This window comes from Siniperca chuatsi, linkage group LG20, assembly GCF_020085105.1.
Source record: "Siniperca chuatsi isolate FFG_IHB_CAS linkage group LG20, ASM2008510v1, whole genome shotgun sequence".
NCBI lineage: Eukaryota > Metazoa > Chordata > Actinopteri > Centrarchiformes > Sinipercidae > Siniperca > Siniperca chuatsi.
This window is the reverse complement of record NC_058061.1, coordinates 13,682,819-13,700,733: the sequence shown is the minus strand read 5'-3', so window position 1 is coordinate 13,700,733 and position 17,915 is coordinate 13,682,819. Positions and strand designations below refer to the sequence as shown.

At 40.1% G+C, this 17,915-nt stretch overlaps 2 protein-coding genes across 3 annotated transcripts; both read left to right on the top strand.

Moving 5' to 3' along the window:
* Nucleotides 1-1,375: 1,375 nt before the first annotated feature.
* Nucleotides 1,376-8,971, top strand: si:ch211-136m16.8 (putative protein tag-278). The gene is made up of 6 exons (XM_044179866.1): nt 1,376-2,046; nt 4,172-8,002; nt 8,120-8,315; nt 8,423-8,493; nt 8,568-8,659; nt 8,753-8,971. The coding sequence occupies exons 1-6, from the start codon at nt 1,993-1,995 to the stop codon at nt 8,811-8,813; spliced, it is 4,305 nt and encodes a 1,434-aa protein (XP_044035801.1). The 5' UTR covers nt 1,376-1,992; the 3' UTR covers nt 8,814-8,971.
* Nucleotides 8,972-10,067: 1,096 nt separating this feature from the next.
* Nucleotides 10,068-17,335, top strand: LOC122868156 (mucin-22-like). 2 transcript variants are annotated; one of them, XM_044179865.1, is made up of 10 exons: nt 10,068-10,224; nt 10,823-13,718; nt 13,960-14,005; nt 14,331-14,483; nt 14,843-14,932; nt 15,124-15,249; nt 15,426-15,548; nt 16,382-16,453; nt 16,913-17,028; nt 17,121-17,335. In XM_044179865.1, exons 2-9 carry the CDS (start codon nt 10,956-10,958, stop codon nt 16,984-16,986), a joined length of 3,447 nt encoding a protein of 1,148 aa, XP_044035800.1. In that variant the 5' UTR covers nt 10,068-10,224; nt 10,823-10,955; the 3' UTR covers nt 16,987-17,028; nt 17,121-17,335. The 2 variants fall into 2 exon arrangements, 1 of the variants encoding a protein (XP_044035800.1); XR_006376048.1 differs by having other exon boundaries at nt 15,426-17,028.
* The last annotated feature ends 580 nt before the right edge of the window (nt 17,336-17,915 follow it).

Genomic DNA, 17,915 nt, shown 5'->3' with positions numbered 1-17,915 from the left:
GACTTACGATGGACAGTTTAAAAAATAACATTTTTTTTTATTCCAACCAACCATTCTTCTTCCTGTCAAAACCTGGTGCCTACATTACCCAGAATGCAACTCTCGTTGATTCACTCAACTGTATAGATTTGGGTATGTTATGCTAGTTGCAGCTAATGTTGCCTCGAGCCCCTAACCTCAAGCAGAGATGAGGAGCGAGCTACAGGGGTCTGGTAAGCTCCCTTCTTTCTAACTCCACATCCCCCAAAGTTCGGCTACTGATATTTCAGAGCCGTGGTCGGGGCCATGGATTCTAACTTGCACAAACATCAGTCAGATTAAGGAGCAATGAGTCAGGCAGACTAGACTAATATTTTCAACTAAACAACCCCTCAGCCCCTGCACTCTCTCTTCTAGGGGATGGAGAGGGGGGGTGGCAGGTTAACAAGGGGGATGTCATCCCCCCTCAAATCACCTACTGGCAGTAGTACTCCCCAACACCTGTTAACAGACTTGGATGTGTAAAGTCGGTGGAGTGGACAACAGTAACACAAGTAGAAGATAGTCATAAAGTAAACAAACTGACTCAGTATTGTCAGATGCACAGCAATATCTATCTTAAGTTTGCTAATGTAAGCTAACATTAGCCACCATGAGCTAGCCTACTGGTCATAGCAGACCAAGTCAGGCTGTAGCAGCAAAACCCCTATTGAACTGAAACAGGTTGTGTTTTATTTCTTATGCATTCAACTTCTCATTTGTAAAATGAAGAATGTATTATTTATACATTCAGAAATGTCATAGTCTTGCTTTAATTAGTCTTGATTACTTTTAAGGCTCTTCATGACCTGGCTCTAGATTATATTTTAGACCTTGTAATCCCTTATGAACCTTCACGTAGTTTGAGATCTTCGGGCAGGGGTCTCCTGACTGTTCCTGAGTCCAGGATGAAAACTAAGGGGGACAGAGCTTTTGCTATCAGGGCCCCGAGGCTCTGGAACAACTTGCCCGAAGAAGTTAGGTTGTCTGAGTCAGTATCTTCGTTTAAGTCTCGTCTCAAAACACATTTTTATCTGAAAGCATATCCTGATTTTACCTGAACTGGCTGTTTATTTTACTGTTTACTTTATTGCTTTTGTGTATTTTATTTCTTAATATTTCATCATTCACTGTGTTATTTTATTTCTCTTGTTGTGAAGCACTTTGTACTTTGTTTTGATAAGTGCTCTATAAATAAAGTTTTAGTTATTTATTATTTATTAAGCCAGTGTTTCCCAAACCACCCCCAGAGTACCCCCTCCTGCATGTTTTAGATCTCTCCCAGCTGATCAACTCAGTATGAACTCCTGAAGCTGCTTGATAACAAGCTGATCATTTAAATCAGCTGTGTTGGAGCAGGGAGAGATCTAAAACATGCATGACAAGGGGTACTCCAGGAGAGGTTAGGAAACGCTGGTTTAAAGTACATCCTTAAGATTAAAGTGCTGTGTGGGTGGAATATCTCTAATTTGATCATCAGTAAACCAAATGCAAGCCCTATATACTGCTCATGGCCCTAAAGACAGTCCACATTGCAAAATCAGTCATGAAGACATGTCAGATAGTCAGACACGATGATTGTTACTAACGTGTGGAATATGCTGTGTGTAAGCACACCTGTTTTGAAACGCTAGTGTCAAATATCGACTCAGAAACCATCACACACACTGTTGTGGCCTGACACATCCGCAAACTCTGCAACACTTAGGCTCGATGCACCGGCGACTCAGCTGTGTTAAATCACCCTCTTCCTCATAATGATACACCGGACATATGTCAGTATAAGGAACTGAACCGTGACTATCAGCGGAGGTGTCCAAACTTGGTCGCGTTTGGCTGGAGCTTGATGTCGACTTTCTGATCAACCTTGAGTAGGAAAATTAAACAGGCAGGCTGGTTTGATTTGGCGAAACAGTCACATCCAGAGGAAATTAAGTCAGATGTCAGAGAGTCAAGGACGAGGAAGTTTTGAAGATGGACCCCGAAAGTCCCGTATCCAGGGTGGAGAGGACTCTGTGGACAGTTTGGGTGAGCCGCTGCATCATCTAAAAAACAAACGTTTAAAGAGATAATTGCTTTAATTTTAATGTTAGAGGCAGTGAAATTTGGATAAAGTCTCTCTCTTCCTGTGTCTGCTCTCTCTCTCTCTCTCTCTCTCTCTCTCTCTCTCTCTCTCTCTCTCTCTCTCTCTCTCTCTCTCTCTCGTGTTCCTGTACCTTGCTCATACATACACACACTACTGTCTGTATATTGATGTCTCTCAAATTTAAATAATGAAGAACAGCAGTTTGTTCAAGGTTTTAAAATGTACACTATAGTGCCAAAAGTATGTGAACACCTAAACATTACATCACTATGTGACTGGGTTTCCACAAGGTTTTTGAATTTGTAAGGGATATGTTGTTTATGCTATATTTTACAGGTCTGTTATTTCCTCCATAATTTTCACAAAACTTTCCTAGAAAGAATTATGTAATTTGGTACTAATTTTAGAGACAAAGTTCAGACTACTTTTAGTTTATTTCCTTTTAACCCATGAAAACATTTATTCATCCTTCACTTATTATTGGAAACTTTATTTTTCACATGTTTGCAAACTTGCCTAAACAAATTGCACATTTTTGCATGTTTACCTGATCTACTGTACACTGATTTTAATGAGTCTAGCTTATAGCATTTATTTGGAATTTATTATTTGGTGGTTTACCAATTGAACACTATCTGTATTTTGCCTATGGTGCCAAATTACACAGTTCTGTCTAGGAACCTTCCTAGGAAAGGATTAGGAATTTATGGACCTGTAAACATTACAAATTATTTTTTTCCTCATTCAGCCACAAGAGCATTAGTGACTTTTGGCAATAAGGCTTGGCTCACAGACAGTGTTTCGGTAGAAACTTTAACTTGTCTTAATAGGAAAAGCACAGGTGTAACTAAGAACATTAATGATGGCTAGCTCACTTGGAAGGCTTACTGGGATTCTTAAAGCTGCTCTAATCAATGTTTTATATTAGCAATGGATCAAATGATTATGTTTAATGTGAAAGGTGTTGCTTGTAGTGATGAACATATAAATAATTATTACCCACTTCTACCCACTGCAGTTCTCATCAGCTCTACGGGGCGTTTTTAGTGTCTTTCAGCTAACTGTTTTGGTTTTACAGCCGCAACTTTACTGTTGAGCTTTACTTTCACTGCTGTCATCAACCTTGTTTCCAACCGCAGCTGTTTTCAGCAAAAATGGTCTGATAAAAGCATTGTTTGCAAGCTTGATAATCAGACTGAATTGTCATTTTATTTCACTTAATTCATTGATATGAATTGCTAAGTAGTTTCAGAGGTTTGAAACCAGGCTAACTGTACTCTACCTGCGGAGCACCAAATGGCAGACAAAGTTAGCAACTAGCTGGTGAACATAGTGCAGCATTTAGCAACTAAAGAGGCAGATATAGAGGAGCAAAACAGAGCTAAAAGGTAAGTAAATATTGAACTTACATTCATCAGGTTGCCTGAAACATGAAAAATAAATGCTAATGTCAGTGTTCTGTTTACAGCTTATTTCACTGTCCCCAGATGACAAAAAAAAAAATTTGCAGATTTAAATGGAACCATAATTAATGTTATTAGTTACACCTGCTGTGAAAAAGGTCTATTCAGGTCTGTTGGATGGGGATGAGGTCAGGCCTTTGTGCACGCCAGTCAAGATACTCCACACCAAACTCAGAAAACTATTTATGGACCTCGCTTTGTGTATGGGGGCACTGTCGTGTTGAAACAGGAAAGGGCCTTCCCCAAATTGTTGCAGCAAAGCTGGAAAGACACTATTGCGTAAATACCCTTGCATGCTGTAACATTAGGATTTTCCTTAACCGGGACTAAGGGACCTATCCCAAACCATAAAAAACAGCCTCAGACCAAAGTATAGGAAGGTATATGAACAGGGGTTTCAAAATACTTTTGGCCATATAGTTAAAGTATAATAATTTAGAATATTCTTAAAACAAACACAACAAATGCACATGGTATGCATAATAAGGAAAAAGATGCACAAGACAAATTATATAAGAAATGACAACATATATGGAACAAATGTTGATTAATCAATAACATAAGTCAAAACGTCTCCCTTTCTTTCTCTCCATCTCGTTCTCAGTGCTACATAACCGAAGCTGTGAACAGATTCCTCAGGCCAGAGCCCACTAACATCGTTAGCAATGACCCGAACTCCTTTCAGGAATCTACAGTAGATAGTGAGCCTGCTAATCACGCAGAGGGTGATGCTAGCGGAAGGGAAGTCGATGAGGAACGGCCTCTTGCGACAGCCTCTCTGCTTAACCCATCTCGGCCATTTGTTGCCTGGGAATTTTGCACCACAGACATCGACTTAGGGCCTGATGAAGACAGCGTGCAGTACAAAACCCAGCTGAGCAGAGGCAGTGAGAGCAAAGCATCTGAGGAAGGTGAGGGCACAAGAGAGGAACAGTTATGCCAAACTGGAAGTGATGATGCAGGGCTGCTCGTCGCTAAAGATGCAAAAGAAGACGAACAAGAAGAAAACGGAGATTGGAGATTGTACACGCGTGAGCGAGATGAGATGCCGGAGAATGATGAGTATGAAGAACATGTGAACACCAGAGTACTAAGACTTACAGATGATGCAATGAGTGAAGACTTGGAGGAAAGTGGAAGCAAAGCTGATGCTGAGGAGGAGACTGAGAGGGCAATGACACCTGATGATCATCAAAAAATGAATGAAAACATGAGAAATATCCAAGTAAAGGAAGAAGATGATAAAATGCGCCATGAAGATGAACAAGATTTGGAGGCAGAAGACATTGAAGTAAAACTGTGCACGATCATAGATGTGAGTCTAGAAGAGGTGGATGACATAGAAGAGGCAAGGGTGCAGAGGGACGAGGCAGATACAGCGGTGACGCATGAGGAAGTAGAAAACAGTGATGGTGTGTTACAGCTGGCCTCTGAAAATGAAAACAAGTCTGAGGGAGCAAGACAAGTTGAAAATCAGCTATCAGTCTGTGAAGAGTTGTCAGATGACAGAGATTTCAAGGGAGACCCGGGCTTTAATTCACTGCATGCTGAGTTACAAATAGCCTACGACAAAAGTGGCATTGTGCCTGAGGATGAGCTAATTGTTGTTGGACAAGAGCATGTGATGGCTCATAGAAGTGCAAGTGATAAAGTTGAGGAGGAAGATGAGTGGGAGCAGGGCGCTGTCATTGAGGAAGAAAATGTGAATGAGGCTGAAAACAACCAGACAACAGATGACGTGCCGGAGCGGGAAGACAACATCAGAACAGTTACAGAAGACAGTCAAGAAGAAGACATTTTAATTAGAGATGTTACATGCAGCGAAGATATCGTGCAGAATGCTGAAACAGAGCTGCACACAGCTCATTTTGGAGATGATGAGGATTTGGCCAAGGACACTGAAGTCCAAACCATAACAAGAGAGACAGATGATGTTAAAACAGAAAGCCGTGGCGCAGTGATCGATGAAAGCTCGACAACAGACATTTCAGCAGATGAGAGATTTTTTGATAAAGATCAAGTAGAAGGGGAAAGGCAGGAAGGTGAAGTAGGAAACAGAGAAAGTTACATGGAAATAGCATGTACAGCCACTTCAGTTACAGTAAAACCTGAAGGCGAGACTGGACAGGAAATAAGTGGAGATTTTAAAAACATTCCCCTGGGGATATGTGAAGGCCGGCTTGTTGTGTCGCAGGAGCTAAATTCTCCAACATGTGAGGAAACACAAGAGCGAGTTCCTGAATACAACAATGAGTCTGGGCCAGATGAAAATAATACAACACACAGGTTCCTGAAAGTAGGAGATTACGAGGAAACCCAGACCACCCAATTACCAGAAGAGGTGGAGAGCAAAGAGCCGGAGAGCCTTCAAAACAGTGGCTGTAGCGCTGGAGCTGACTATTTACTGGTGAGGGAGCATATGGAGGAGGACCAAGAAGGCACGAAAGATATTAAGAAGAATGGCTTTCATTTGGTTGTGGAGGAGCATGCGGGAATGCTGCGGCTTACTGTTGCTGGACTGCCACAAGAAACAGAGAAACCACTTGTTGAACCAGTAATTCAAGAGTCTGGACTTTTATATGAGGAAGGAAAATTATCGGTTGACTCCATTAAGACAGGGTTCGAACAATCAGAGAAGGATTTTGGGACAGAAGTTGGTTCAACAGATGAGACTGATAAGACAACAAAAGAGCTACAAGATGGGACTGAAGAGTTTTTGGTTGAATTTGAGATAGATGAATGGTTATGTAATTCCAAAGAAGCTGATGCTGCTGGAGACGGCCGTGAGAAGACAGGAGCTGCAGCAGTTGTGGTCGGATTCGCTGATGAAACTTTAACATTCCTTGAAGCTAAGGTACAGAAGATGACAGAGACGAACTTCTTTCAGGAGTCGGTAGATGCCATTAATTTAGAGCAAAACAGCAACAGGACACTTAGTTTACTAGACGACATTACTGAATCTGGATTCCTGAAACTGTCAAATGAGACTGAGCCTAAATTACTTGAAGATAGGGCTACAGAAATGCAAGATGCAGGGATAGACATGCAAGAAACAGGTTATGGAGTTGAGGAGGAGGCAGCGGCAGATGAAATACAGAACAAAAATGAGATGGAAATGTTAAATCTGCAGGTAGCGGGAATGACAGCTGAGCTAACCACAGAAAGGAACGAAAAAGAAGATGCTTTGATTGCAGAATCTGAGTTGTTTAGAGCAGTGGAGTCAGTGGAGACAAAAAATCAACTATCAGACGAAGCACTTGAGATAAGCAACGAAGAGATGTTAACAGATACTGAAGTAGCTGATGAATCGATGACAACCGAGTCCAAACCAAAAAATTTAACTAAAATATCAACAGACGAAATGGCAAATGTGACGGAGTCAGAGGGGAGTTATGCTGAAGGAACAGTTCGCTCAATCAGTGGACGTCAAGATGTGATTGATGAAGAGATCCTTGATTTGTGGATACAGACGGCATTGTCAGAGGACACTGATGGCATAAAACGGCGACAAGAGCCTGAGCCTGGACAACAAATGGACACAGAAATAGAGCCGTCAAATGAGGAACAACATGAAATCTCATCAGTGCAGACAGAGAAGGATAAAGAGCAACTTGTGGAGTCAAATTCGGGGGAATCTGAATTAGTGAGTGACACAGAAATGTCTTCTTTAACAGTAGAGTCTGGATTTTTGGACCAGTCTCTCTGTGAATGGGGCACACAAAACAATGAAACTCAGCTACTGAAATCAACTAGCACTGGATCATTTCAAGGCATATATGACATGTTGGCTAATATGTCAGAATCAGCAGACGTCTCTGAATTATCTACACAACAACTTAACTCTGGATCTCATGATACATTGATGGAGGAAACCGCTGAGACAGGGCAATCGTATCTGAAAGAGGAGGAATCGATCACTGAGACAGGATTTCACCCTGATTCAGGAGTTACATCATCAGAGGAATTGGATAAATCACAAGAAAAAACGGAAGAAAGAGTTGAATCAGTGGAGACTGAAACAGGATCACAGAAAGAGATTGATGCTGAGGTAACAGACCTAGAATTGAAAACTGCCTGGAAAGACACTGAAGAAGCAGATGTTAAGTCACTGACAGGAATGAGCGCTCTTTTCAGAGTCGAGGAAACAAAAGTTGAAGATAAGCTTCTCGAGATAACACTGTGTGACTCTCCAGATGGAGCCAAACACACAGAATCAGGACGATCTAGAAGTGGCTTTGAGGCTTTGTCAGAGGAGGGAAAGGTGTCGACAGAATCTGGTTCACAAAGCGACACCTGCACTGAGTCTGAGAAGAAGTTATTGAAGTTACCCTCACTGGACAAACCACAGCCCGCATGGTCAGAAGATGTTGCTGATTCATTACCTGGGCTGAACAGGGCTGAGGTGCCGACGACAGAGTCTGAAGATCAGATGGAGGTATTGTTTCTAAAATATACATATGTAACCATAAAAATGTATTAAATCATAAATAAATTCAAACAGTAGTCATAATCTACAGAGATGGTGTGAATTCAGCTCTTTTGGTCATTGCAGGTGGATGCCTCCATGCTGGACTTTACTGCACAAAGATCAAGAATTGCTATTAAAAACCCTCGTGTAAGGCCACCCAAAGATCCTCGTTCCCTTCTACATATGCCCTCAATGGATCCCACACCTGCTTCACATCTGCCAGTCAAACTCCCTGCAGGTGTGCCTTTGGGAGGCTTGGGCATTGGAATAAAATTGCCTGGTAGGTCACCTACTACACATGGAAAGTCACTACTTTGTGTCTTTTATGTCCAGTTATTTTTCATATTTTTCATAATCTGTAAATAATGCCAAACATTTGTTTTTTAGGGCTTGGTGCAGGTTTTCCTGTTTTAAAAAAGACACAACGGGTGGTGAGAGATGAAAATAGCCCCTCTCAGGTACTATTAATGCTCTTTGCTCTTTTCTCTTATGTTGAGATATATACATTATTATAATGTCACAATATCAACAGGAACCTGAGACAAAGCCAGAGGAGAAGAGTGACACTCCCAAGCAAGATGAGGCACAACACAAACCTAAATGGATGCCACCAAGACACCCAGGGTAAAGTCTTAGAGTATTTATATTTATTATATTCAGAATCTTGTGTTCTTGTGAATAATTTTCTGATTCTTAGTTCTCTCATGTCTCCTTTAGATTTGGAAATCCACTTATGTCTGAGCTGAAGACCAAACTGAAGAAAACCACAAAAGAGTGAAAAGAAGATCAATGAAAATGCTTTGTGTGGATATTTTTATATAATATACAAATGGTTTTATTTTTGGTGTATTTATCAAACTAAATACAGTGATGTCCATTGTGTCAATTACCTGCCCTATGTTTAACTTTTATAATAAAGCTTAACCGAAAAAGGAATGGTATTTTGTTATACAAAAAGTGTTTATAACTGGCTTTGCTGGGTCCTTAGCACACACAATCATAGCCTTAACTCTCCATTAGCAAAACAATAAACAAGAGACTAACACAAAAGAGAAACACATCTGCTTAGGGAGCACCAAACACAAAAAGAAACTGACATATTGAAATACTGAAAATTGAAATATTAGTGAAGAAAGATGGTGACAGATGCTGCTAAATCTGAGTGTGAAGGGATTTCTACAATCTTGGGCCTACAGGTGATGAAAATTGGACTTATGACAAGTAAGATTTTCTTTAAAGTCTCAGTTTAACATTTGTCCTACAAATGGATGACAAATTAAAGAAAACACCAACATAAAGTGTTGGGCCACATTGAGCCTCCAGAACAGCTTCAATGCTCTTGAACGTCTCTGGGACTCTACAGGAGGGATGAACACTGTTCTTCAACAAGATATCCCTCAGCTTGTGTTTTGATGATGCTGGTGGAGAGCGCCGTTTAACATTTGGGCTGAGATCTGGTGACTGTGAAAGCAGTAACATATGACTGACATAATTTTCACACTTATTCAGTGAGCCCTTGTTGTCTGTATGGAAGCAAGTGAATTTGTTAAGCTTTTTAACTCAATTGCACACGTCTTTCCTTGAATCAATAAATCAATACGGAGTTGAAGTTTTCTGAAGTATTTGCAAAGTGCTTTGCTACACAACATAAACACGCTTAACTCTAGCACTTTTTTCACTTGGTAAAAGATCAAATTGATAAACATTTTTAAGTTGGTATTGGTCTTAATATTTTGATAAATGTTATTAATATTAGCATCAGTGTGATTACACTGAACAAAAAGCAAAGCTAAAATTTCTAAATTGATCCGGGAAATTGATAAAGGAAGTGGAATTATTATAATTGTGAGTATTTTAAACCTTGCAGAGGACAGAAATGACAGGAATGCGTTTCTTTTTTAAATCTAGTTATGTCTAGACAGTAGATGGCAGTATTGTCAAATGTATGGACGTCACTCACTCTAAAATACATGAAGAAGAAGCTTTCAGCTGTGATTGGTTGGAATTATCCAATGGAAAACTGATATTTGAACCAAAGTGGCGCTCCAGTGGTTGTGAGCCTGTTGTGATCTTATGAACATTTCGATGTTACGTGACTCTCAGTTGACGTTAGTGGATAAGAGTTTCATCAACAATTTTAAGTATTTTCACAGACATATACCCCCATCAAGAAGTGCCCGTTGAGATAGGTAAGCCAAAGCTGTTTCCTTTCTACCAACTAACGTTATCAAGCTAACATTATCTTAAAACAACATCGGTCAGTGTTTATTTCTGAAACTGCCATGTTGTGCAACCTAACGTTTTTTTATATGCGCCATCTGTGATCCTGCTCTGCTGGCTGAAATTGCAATGTTATTGTATCTAGCTAACGTCTAGCTAATTTGTTTTCGGCCGAGCTAAACTGAAAGTAAATTGATGTCCATTAAAGTTATCCTTAGTCAAACAGCCACAGTACGCAACGTCATATGATCATCATGTCCTGTCAGTCCTGAATTAACGTTACATGACGGAAGTGGATGACACTGCCCAGTGGTCATCATTTGGCTTTGATAAACAGTTTTTTGTCTTTTCACTTGTTTTTTTGTACCCACTTGCTATTTTTACTACCGTTAGTTTGTGCTTCAAATGCCGCAAACATAATCCAGTTGTAAAGCCATTTCGATGTCAGAGCTGGCAATAAATGTGGCATACTGGCACAATCTAAGTTTACATAATCTAGTAATGTAAAAGTAAAAATGTTTTGCATTAATTTAATCGTTTAATACAATTTAATTGTTTAATACACAGGCTGCAGACGGAGAATCTGAGAAGACACCTGAAAAAATAAGTGTCAAGGAGTCTGAGTAGTGTGCCCTGTCTCAAAAAAAATCAATAAAAACCCTATTTTCTTCCTGTGGAAACAAGGGAGAAACCATCTAGCATGGCCAATGAGAAAACCGTGCAAACCTTGTGTATTCAGGAAAATCACGAGGCTGATGAATGCCGTGAAAATATTCCACCCGGAGTCACTACTGCAGCTGGGACTTCAAAGCTCAAGGTCCAAGTAGGAGATGTGGTTGGATATTCCTCTACACAGCCAAGTGGAGAAAATAAGCCTCTCTCTGACACCTGCACCTTTTCAACCCCAGCTCCAACATGCAGCAATGGTGGAGTCAAGGCAAAGTCACGGATCTCTGGTCTCCAGTCTGCTCTAACACCAATCTTAAAATACTTAAATATTGGCAAGGCATGTCCATCTCCAGAGCCTTTAAAACATGGAAACAATCCTCATCTGACTGTTCCCTTTTTTCCCTTTAGTTGTACCACAGCAAATGGTAAAAAATCAACTGGAGGTTCTAGCCCACATCCCAACTCTGATTTCTCCAGTAGCCATTCTTTCCGATCATTAGGTGACACGAATGCTCCTGTGCCCTGGCTGAATGACGAGTACTTGCCTGAAATTACTCTCCTTGATGATACATGTGATTCCACAATGCAACTGACAAGAAATGATTCACCTCTTCCTGACAGAGTGCCTGCTACACCTGTAACAGCTGGATCTGTGAATGGCACATTTACCACTCTCCAGCCCTCCAGGTTGAGTTCCTCCACCGATTTTAACACTGCTGTTCAAATGTCCTGCTCTCAGAATAAGACACTGGATCTTGTCCAATCTAATGTTAGCAGCCCCAAAGCGGAAAGTGAAGCTACAGATCAGGCTAGTATAGTCTCTTTGAACTCCACGGAAACTTCCCTTGTTAGGAATCAGACTAGTTCAGCTGGTAAGGCAGGTGGTTCATGTGAAGCCCACCCTCCTGAACTGTCAAAACATAATGGGTCAACAGCTAGTACAGACCCTAATGCCAAGATGGTTGACCCACGTGAGAGCAAGGATGCTCCTGTGTGCTGGCTGGATGACAAATACTTCCCAGAAATTACTCTCCTTGATGTTACACATGATTCAGACCTATCACCAGTAGGGAAATTAACCTCCATGGAGGTCACGCAGGATATTTCACCAGTGGATAGTTTGCAAAACAACATGCCTTCCTCAGAGCTCAGTGGACAAATTGTGGCAGAGCCTGGCAAATTGGACATAATTCAGAGTGAAGAATTGTCAAGTACTGTTGATGGCAATGTCACCCACACCATAAGCTCCCTTAGTGAACAATCTGATATGCTTGTGGGGGAAAACATAATGAAAGCTCCCTTGGAAGTAACTCGGGATATTTCTATGGGCAGTGTTTTGGAAAACAGTAGGTCTTCATTGGAGTCCAGTGGACAAAACATGGTGAAGATTCAAACATCAGCTGAGGACTCACTTGGAACCCATCCTGTTAACGTTACTCACGACATAAACTCCTCTAGTGACATGACTGTTCAGTGTGCTGCGCCACAATTCTCTACTTCTGATATGCAGTGTAACACTGGTTCAAAGAATGTCACCTCTGAGCTTCATGGTGAACCTGTGGTGACCTCTAATACCGTGGAAGCAAACAATGAGGAGCTACTCACCAGCCATGATGCTGAGTTGCCCAGCAAGGTGCCACAACCAATCCCAAAAACAGCTGAGTCTGTGAACAGCACATTTACCATTGCCCAACTCTCCAATCTGAGTGCCTCTACCAATTTAAACACTAACGCTCAAATATCCTGTCCTCAGAATAAGACACTGGATCTTCCCTCATCTAATGTAAATACTCCCACAGTGGAGAGTGACGCTACAGATCAGGCTACTTCAGTCTCTGATAACACCACCGAAACTTCCTCCGTTACAGTTCAAAATTGCTCAGCTGTAAAGGCAAGTGGATCATGTGATGTGAAGAACGCCACTTTTGATAGGCATTCTCTTCAAAAATCCAGCAACAATAGTATATTAATGGACGCTGGTGCTACAACCTTTTGCCTCGAGAACAACACTTTCGATACTAAACCTCCTTCTAAACAGAATGGCACAATAACTTTGTCAGAAACAAGCTCAAGTGACAGTCACCAGAACACTTTGGACCAGCCTTCTCCTCCTAAGGTCTGTAAAGCAACGAGTAGCCCTAAAGACAGCAATTCTGAAGTCCACCCTACTGACCTGTCGAAACATAATGGGACAACAGCTAGTACAGACCCTGATGCCAAGATGGCTGACACCCCTGAGAGCACGTTTGAAGCTAATCCAGATGTAGTGGTAGCTTCTGGAGCTGGTCGACATGAGACTAAGGATCATTCACTGTCAGGTCTGCCTATGACGGATGGTCTTTCCGACAATTTGGGCCATCAAAGCATGGATACAGAGAACAACAAAGCCGACACATTCAATTTGGATGATACCCTAGATTTAAGGGCGGACTCTTTGATTACTTCAACACCAATGACTAGCTGTAAAATGTTCAACTTCAACACTGAACGAGACGATGGCAAAACCATAGGGGCACAGAAAAAACTGTATGGGGATGGTCCCAGTAAGCAAGATGGTCAGCAGCCATCAGACGTTCCATCAAACATCGTCTGCGATCGAAAAACATTCCTGACGCAACCCGCTGTTAAATCCCTTTTGCCTCCTTTGAAAGCTGCATCCCAGCTGTTGAAATACAAGCCAGCCTCCACACTTCCAGGACGGTTTGAGGCGTTGACATCAGGCCTGCCCATGACAAGACAAAGAACCCAAGCTGAAGCTTTGAGAAATACTGCTGCTTCTGATGCACCCCAGATGGTACGATTTTAATGTTGAAAATCTTTTTGTAATCCACTAAGTGTACAAAATGTTGACAGCACCTTCTGTTTAATGAAATAGATCAAATGAACTCAGTTTCATCTGTTAAATCTACTTTTTTTTTCTTTCTTTTTTTTCTTTTCTTTTTTTAATGAGTGAGACCAGACAACTGGACACAAGCATTCACTACATATATTGATGACAGTTTGTTGATGACATCCTCTGTTCTTGTGTATTTTAGACCACAGGAATATCAAACTCCTACAACTTGCGGGCTTCAACAACAGGTAGGCAGTGTGTATTCTGTTTGTAGAATGGGCTTGGTAGATTGCAATGTTATTCTCCATAAATTATTAGGGTAAATCATTAATAATAAGGGATAAGAATTGTAAGCATTAGTGCACTCTATGAACTAACGTTAAAATTTGTTTCATGTAAGAATTTCAAAGGTTTTTTGTTTTGTTTCATTTTACATAGTTTTTTTTTTCCATTCTTAACTTCAGTCTTACTTTTAGCTATGTACAGTATAATGCCCTCTGAATGGGAGGGGTGTGCGTGCGTGCGTGTGCAGTGTCCACTATCTACACTGTCTTCCCTCTGTGCCGACATTAGGATCCAAGCAGCCCAATTCTGGCTTGTGGAAACCGAAGTTGAGTGGAATACCGTCATCAGGCATCCAGAGAGCTGCACCAGGTCTAAGGCCACCATCAGCAAGATGCAATGCACCATCTTCTTCAAACACTGAACAACTCTGTGGACCTACAGGTACTCATACAGTGGTCAGACTGTATGCTTTGACTGTTTATTCTGCTTTACAGTTACAAATATGAAAAATATATGTACATAAATTTGACAGTACAGAGTTTAAATTTAAATTAAACAAAAAGGAACAGAAAGATAAGCCTCAATGAGAGTAAGGTTTGATTTTTGTTAATGTTAACAAATGTGATGTTGTGGTGAGCCAACATATGTTTATTTTTTGTTTTGTTTTTTTAATATTGCAATTAATAAGGAGTGCCTGTGTGAAGTATTATCTGCACTGGGAAATAAATCAGCAATTTATCTTTCATGTCATTCATTTTAATGTAATTATGTTTTTTTTCTCTCTCTTTATACACAAACAGCTACTAACCCTGTGATGAAGATTTCACAAGCAAAGAAGCACCTCTTAAACAGAGGTGAAGCTTTGCCAACAGCAAAGAAGAAGAAAATGGGTAAATACCAATACTGAGTTGCTGCAAAGGAATGCTCTAATCATACAGTTGTTGTTGTTTTTTATAGCATTTTTAAGACAACACATATAACTAAAACAGTACAACAGTCATTGTAATGGTGTTCAAAATCTGGAGTTTTCAAAACTCAATAAATAACTTACTTGCCTCACACTTGTATCTCATCCTTTTAGATGTTCCCTTGCCATCAGGTAGTGCTGAAGCCTCAACATCGTCCTGTGATGCTGCAAACAGAGTCAAAAACCTAAAACAGCCCACAACCAGTCAGAGATCGTTGCCCGCTAAAACCCAAAGAGATGGTAGGTTGGGATTGTATCATACTGTTCTGGTATGTAGAACAATTGAGCCAGACTGTGTAATTTGTGTTGCTGGAGAGTTTTATGGACTAGTGGGCGCAGTAACCTGGACTCTTTCTCACTCAATTCTGTGAATTACTTACATGCTCTGGTACCTGCTCTTTATCATATGCTTTCAGATGCTGCAGTGCCAGCCAGTACTGTTGAAACATCAACATCTTGCAATGCTGTTAGCAGAGCCAGAGCCCTGAAACAGCCTGTGAGCAACCACAGAGCTCTGCTACCTAAACCCCAAGGCCATGGTAAGTTGGGAGTGCTGAGATGCATAGACAGCTTAGGCCACTGGAGGTCTTATGGGACTAGCTTAATCAGAATCAGAATTGGCTTCATTGGCCAAGTATGTGTACACATACAAGGAATTGGAATTTATGTCATTGCTCTCAATGTACTTACATAGAAATAGACATAACAGCTATGAACAAAGACAACAAAGTGGAACTAATAGGACTTTTTGGTTGGCTCCATGTACAAGCTGACCATCTGCATAATAAGATCTTGTAGTTATGTGTCCATCTTTATGTTGTTTGAAGGCAAATTACTCAATCATGTTTTATGTAGCTCTTACCAGCAATCATAATAGTCCTGGTATACAATCCTTGATCCAAACCTAAACAAAAGATGGGCCCGTTATCACTTTTGATGCAACTGCTAACATTAGACAACAACTAATGAAGGTCTAATGTTTTCTGATGCTGCAAAAGTTTTGTTTATGTCAGTAATGCTTGTCCATATTGAAGTGACACAAGCTTATATGTTCAGTCATGATAAGATGAGCACATCTATCGAGTCAAACTGTGTTCCACTTCTTGCATTAGGTCTTGCATTAATGAAAACACCGATGAAAAGTAACTAAAATAGAAAGAAGCCAGTTTGAGAATTTAAGCTCAAACTGGTGTCTCTGGCTAATAACTCCTGCACTAGCACCACCATGACCACATAGCGTTGGCTGGAGGAAGCAGAAGTAATATAGGGAAGTTCTCACTAATCCAAGTCTGATATACAGAAAATAAAAAGAGGAAGATAAAGAATTATTTAACAGAGACCTTGTAATGTAAGGATTCAAATTGTTTTGCAGGGTGTGCCAAATGTGTCGTGCTTGAACAGCAACTCAAAATTCAGTCTGAAGAAATAAGGAGACTGAAAGCAGGTATGTCGTCACTGTAGTTTGATCTTAATAAATTTATTGCAAACAATTTAGAAAACATGCTGCAATGTTTTGGAATGAAAGAAATGTCTGTGCTTTAATGGGTGAGTTTTCATTATCCATACCACCCATCAAATAGTTACTGAACAGATGTGGCCGAAAATATTGGTACCCTTGCATTTTATTAAAATAATTCACCATTCACCCTGAACAGTGTTGAAATGTAAAGATCTTTCCATGGTAGAAGGCCCAGGAAGGCCCCACTTCTAAGAGGGAGACACAAAAAAGCCAGACTGGACTTAGCCAAAATGCATGTTCCTTCTGAAAGAATGTGCTTTGGACAGATGAAACAAAATTAGAACTTTTTGGTAAATCACACCAACCCTATGACCACCGAAGACAAAAAATGTCCAGTAGATTTTTCACAATCTGTAAATAATGTCACACATTTTTGTTTTTTAGGGCTTGGTGCAGGTTTTCCTGTTTTAAAAAAGACACAACAGGTGGTGAGAGATGAAAATAGCGAAGAAAGATGAGGCACAACACAAACCTAAATGGATGCCACCAAGACACCCAGGGTAAAGTCCGGGAGTATTTATATTATTATATTCAGAATCTTGTGTTCTTGTGAATAATTTTCTGATTCTTAGTTCTCTCATGTCTCCTTTAGATTTGGAAATCCACTTATGTCTGAGCTGAAGACCAAACTGAAGAAAACCACAAAAGAGTGAAAAGAAGATCAATGAAAATGCTTTGTGTGAATATTTTAATATAATATACAAATGGTTTACTTTTGGTGTATTTATCAAACTAAATACAGTGATGTCCATTGTGTCAATTACCTGCCCTATGTTTTAACTTTTATAATAAAGCTTAACCGAAAAAGGAATGGTATTTTGTTATACAAAAAGTGTTTATAACTGGCTTTGCTGGGTCCTTAGCACAAACAATCATAGCCTTAACTCTCCATTAGCAAAACAATAAACAAGAGACTAACACAAAAGAGAAACACATCTGCTTAGGGAGCACCAAACACAAAAAGAAACTGACATATTGAAATACTGAAAATTGAAATATTAGTGAAGAAAGATGGTGACAGATGCTGCTAAATCTGAGTGTGAAGGGATTTCTACAATCTTGGGCCTACAGGTGATGAAAATTGGACTTATGACAAGTAAGATTTTCTTTAAAGTCTCAGTTTAACATTTGTCCTACAAATGGATGACAAATTAAAGAAAACACCAACATAAAGTGTTTTGATTTGTTATCACAATCAGAAATACTTTATTGATCCCCGAGGGGAAACTCTTGTTACAGCTGCTCAGTATCAAGTCAGTGCACACAGGAATAGAAGTACTAAGCAAAAAATATAATACACTATAATACAGGTAAGATAAATTAAGTACCAAGTGGGTATAAGTATAAAATTAAAATAAGTGTAAAGTACATTTTATTTTAATTTTAT

Bases quoted from the DNA above. Each gene is read 5' to 3' on its own strand.
- si:ch211-136m16.8 (XM_044179866.1), top strand. From the start codon at position 1,993: ATGGACCCCGAAAGTCCCGTATCCAGGGTGGAGAGGACTCTGTGGACA. The intron at 2,047-4,171 runs GTGAGCCGCTGC...TCTCGTTCTCAG, and splicing joins GGACTCTGTGGACAGTTTGG to TGCTACATAACCGAAGCTGT. The intron at 8,003-8,119 runs GTATTGTTTCTA...TGGTCATTGCAG, and splicing joins AGTCTGAAGATCAGATGGAG to GTGGATGCCTCCATGCTGGA.
- LOC122868156 (XM_044179865.1), top strand. From the start codon at position 10,956: ATGGCCAATGAGAAAACCGTGCAAACCTTGTGTATTCAGGAAAATCAC. The intron at 14,933-15,123 runs GTAAATACCAAT...TCATCCTTTTAG, and splicing joins AGCAAAGAAGAAGAAAATGG to ATGTTCCCTTGCCATCAGGT. The intron at 15,549-16,381 runs GTAAGTTGGGAG...ATTGTTTTGCAG, and splicing joins ACCTAAACCCCAAGGCCATG to GGTGTGCCAAATGTGTCGTG.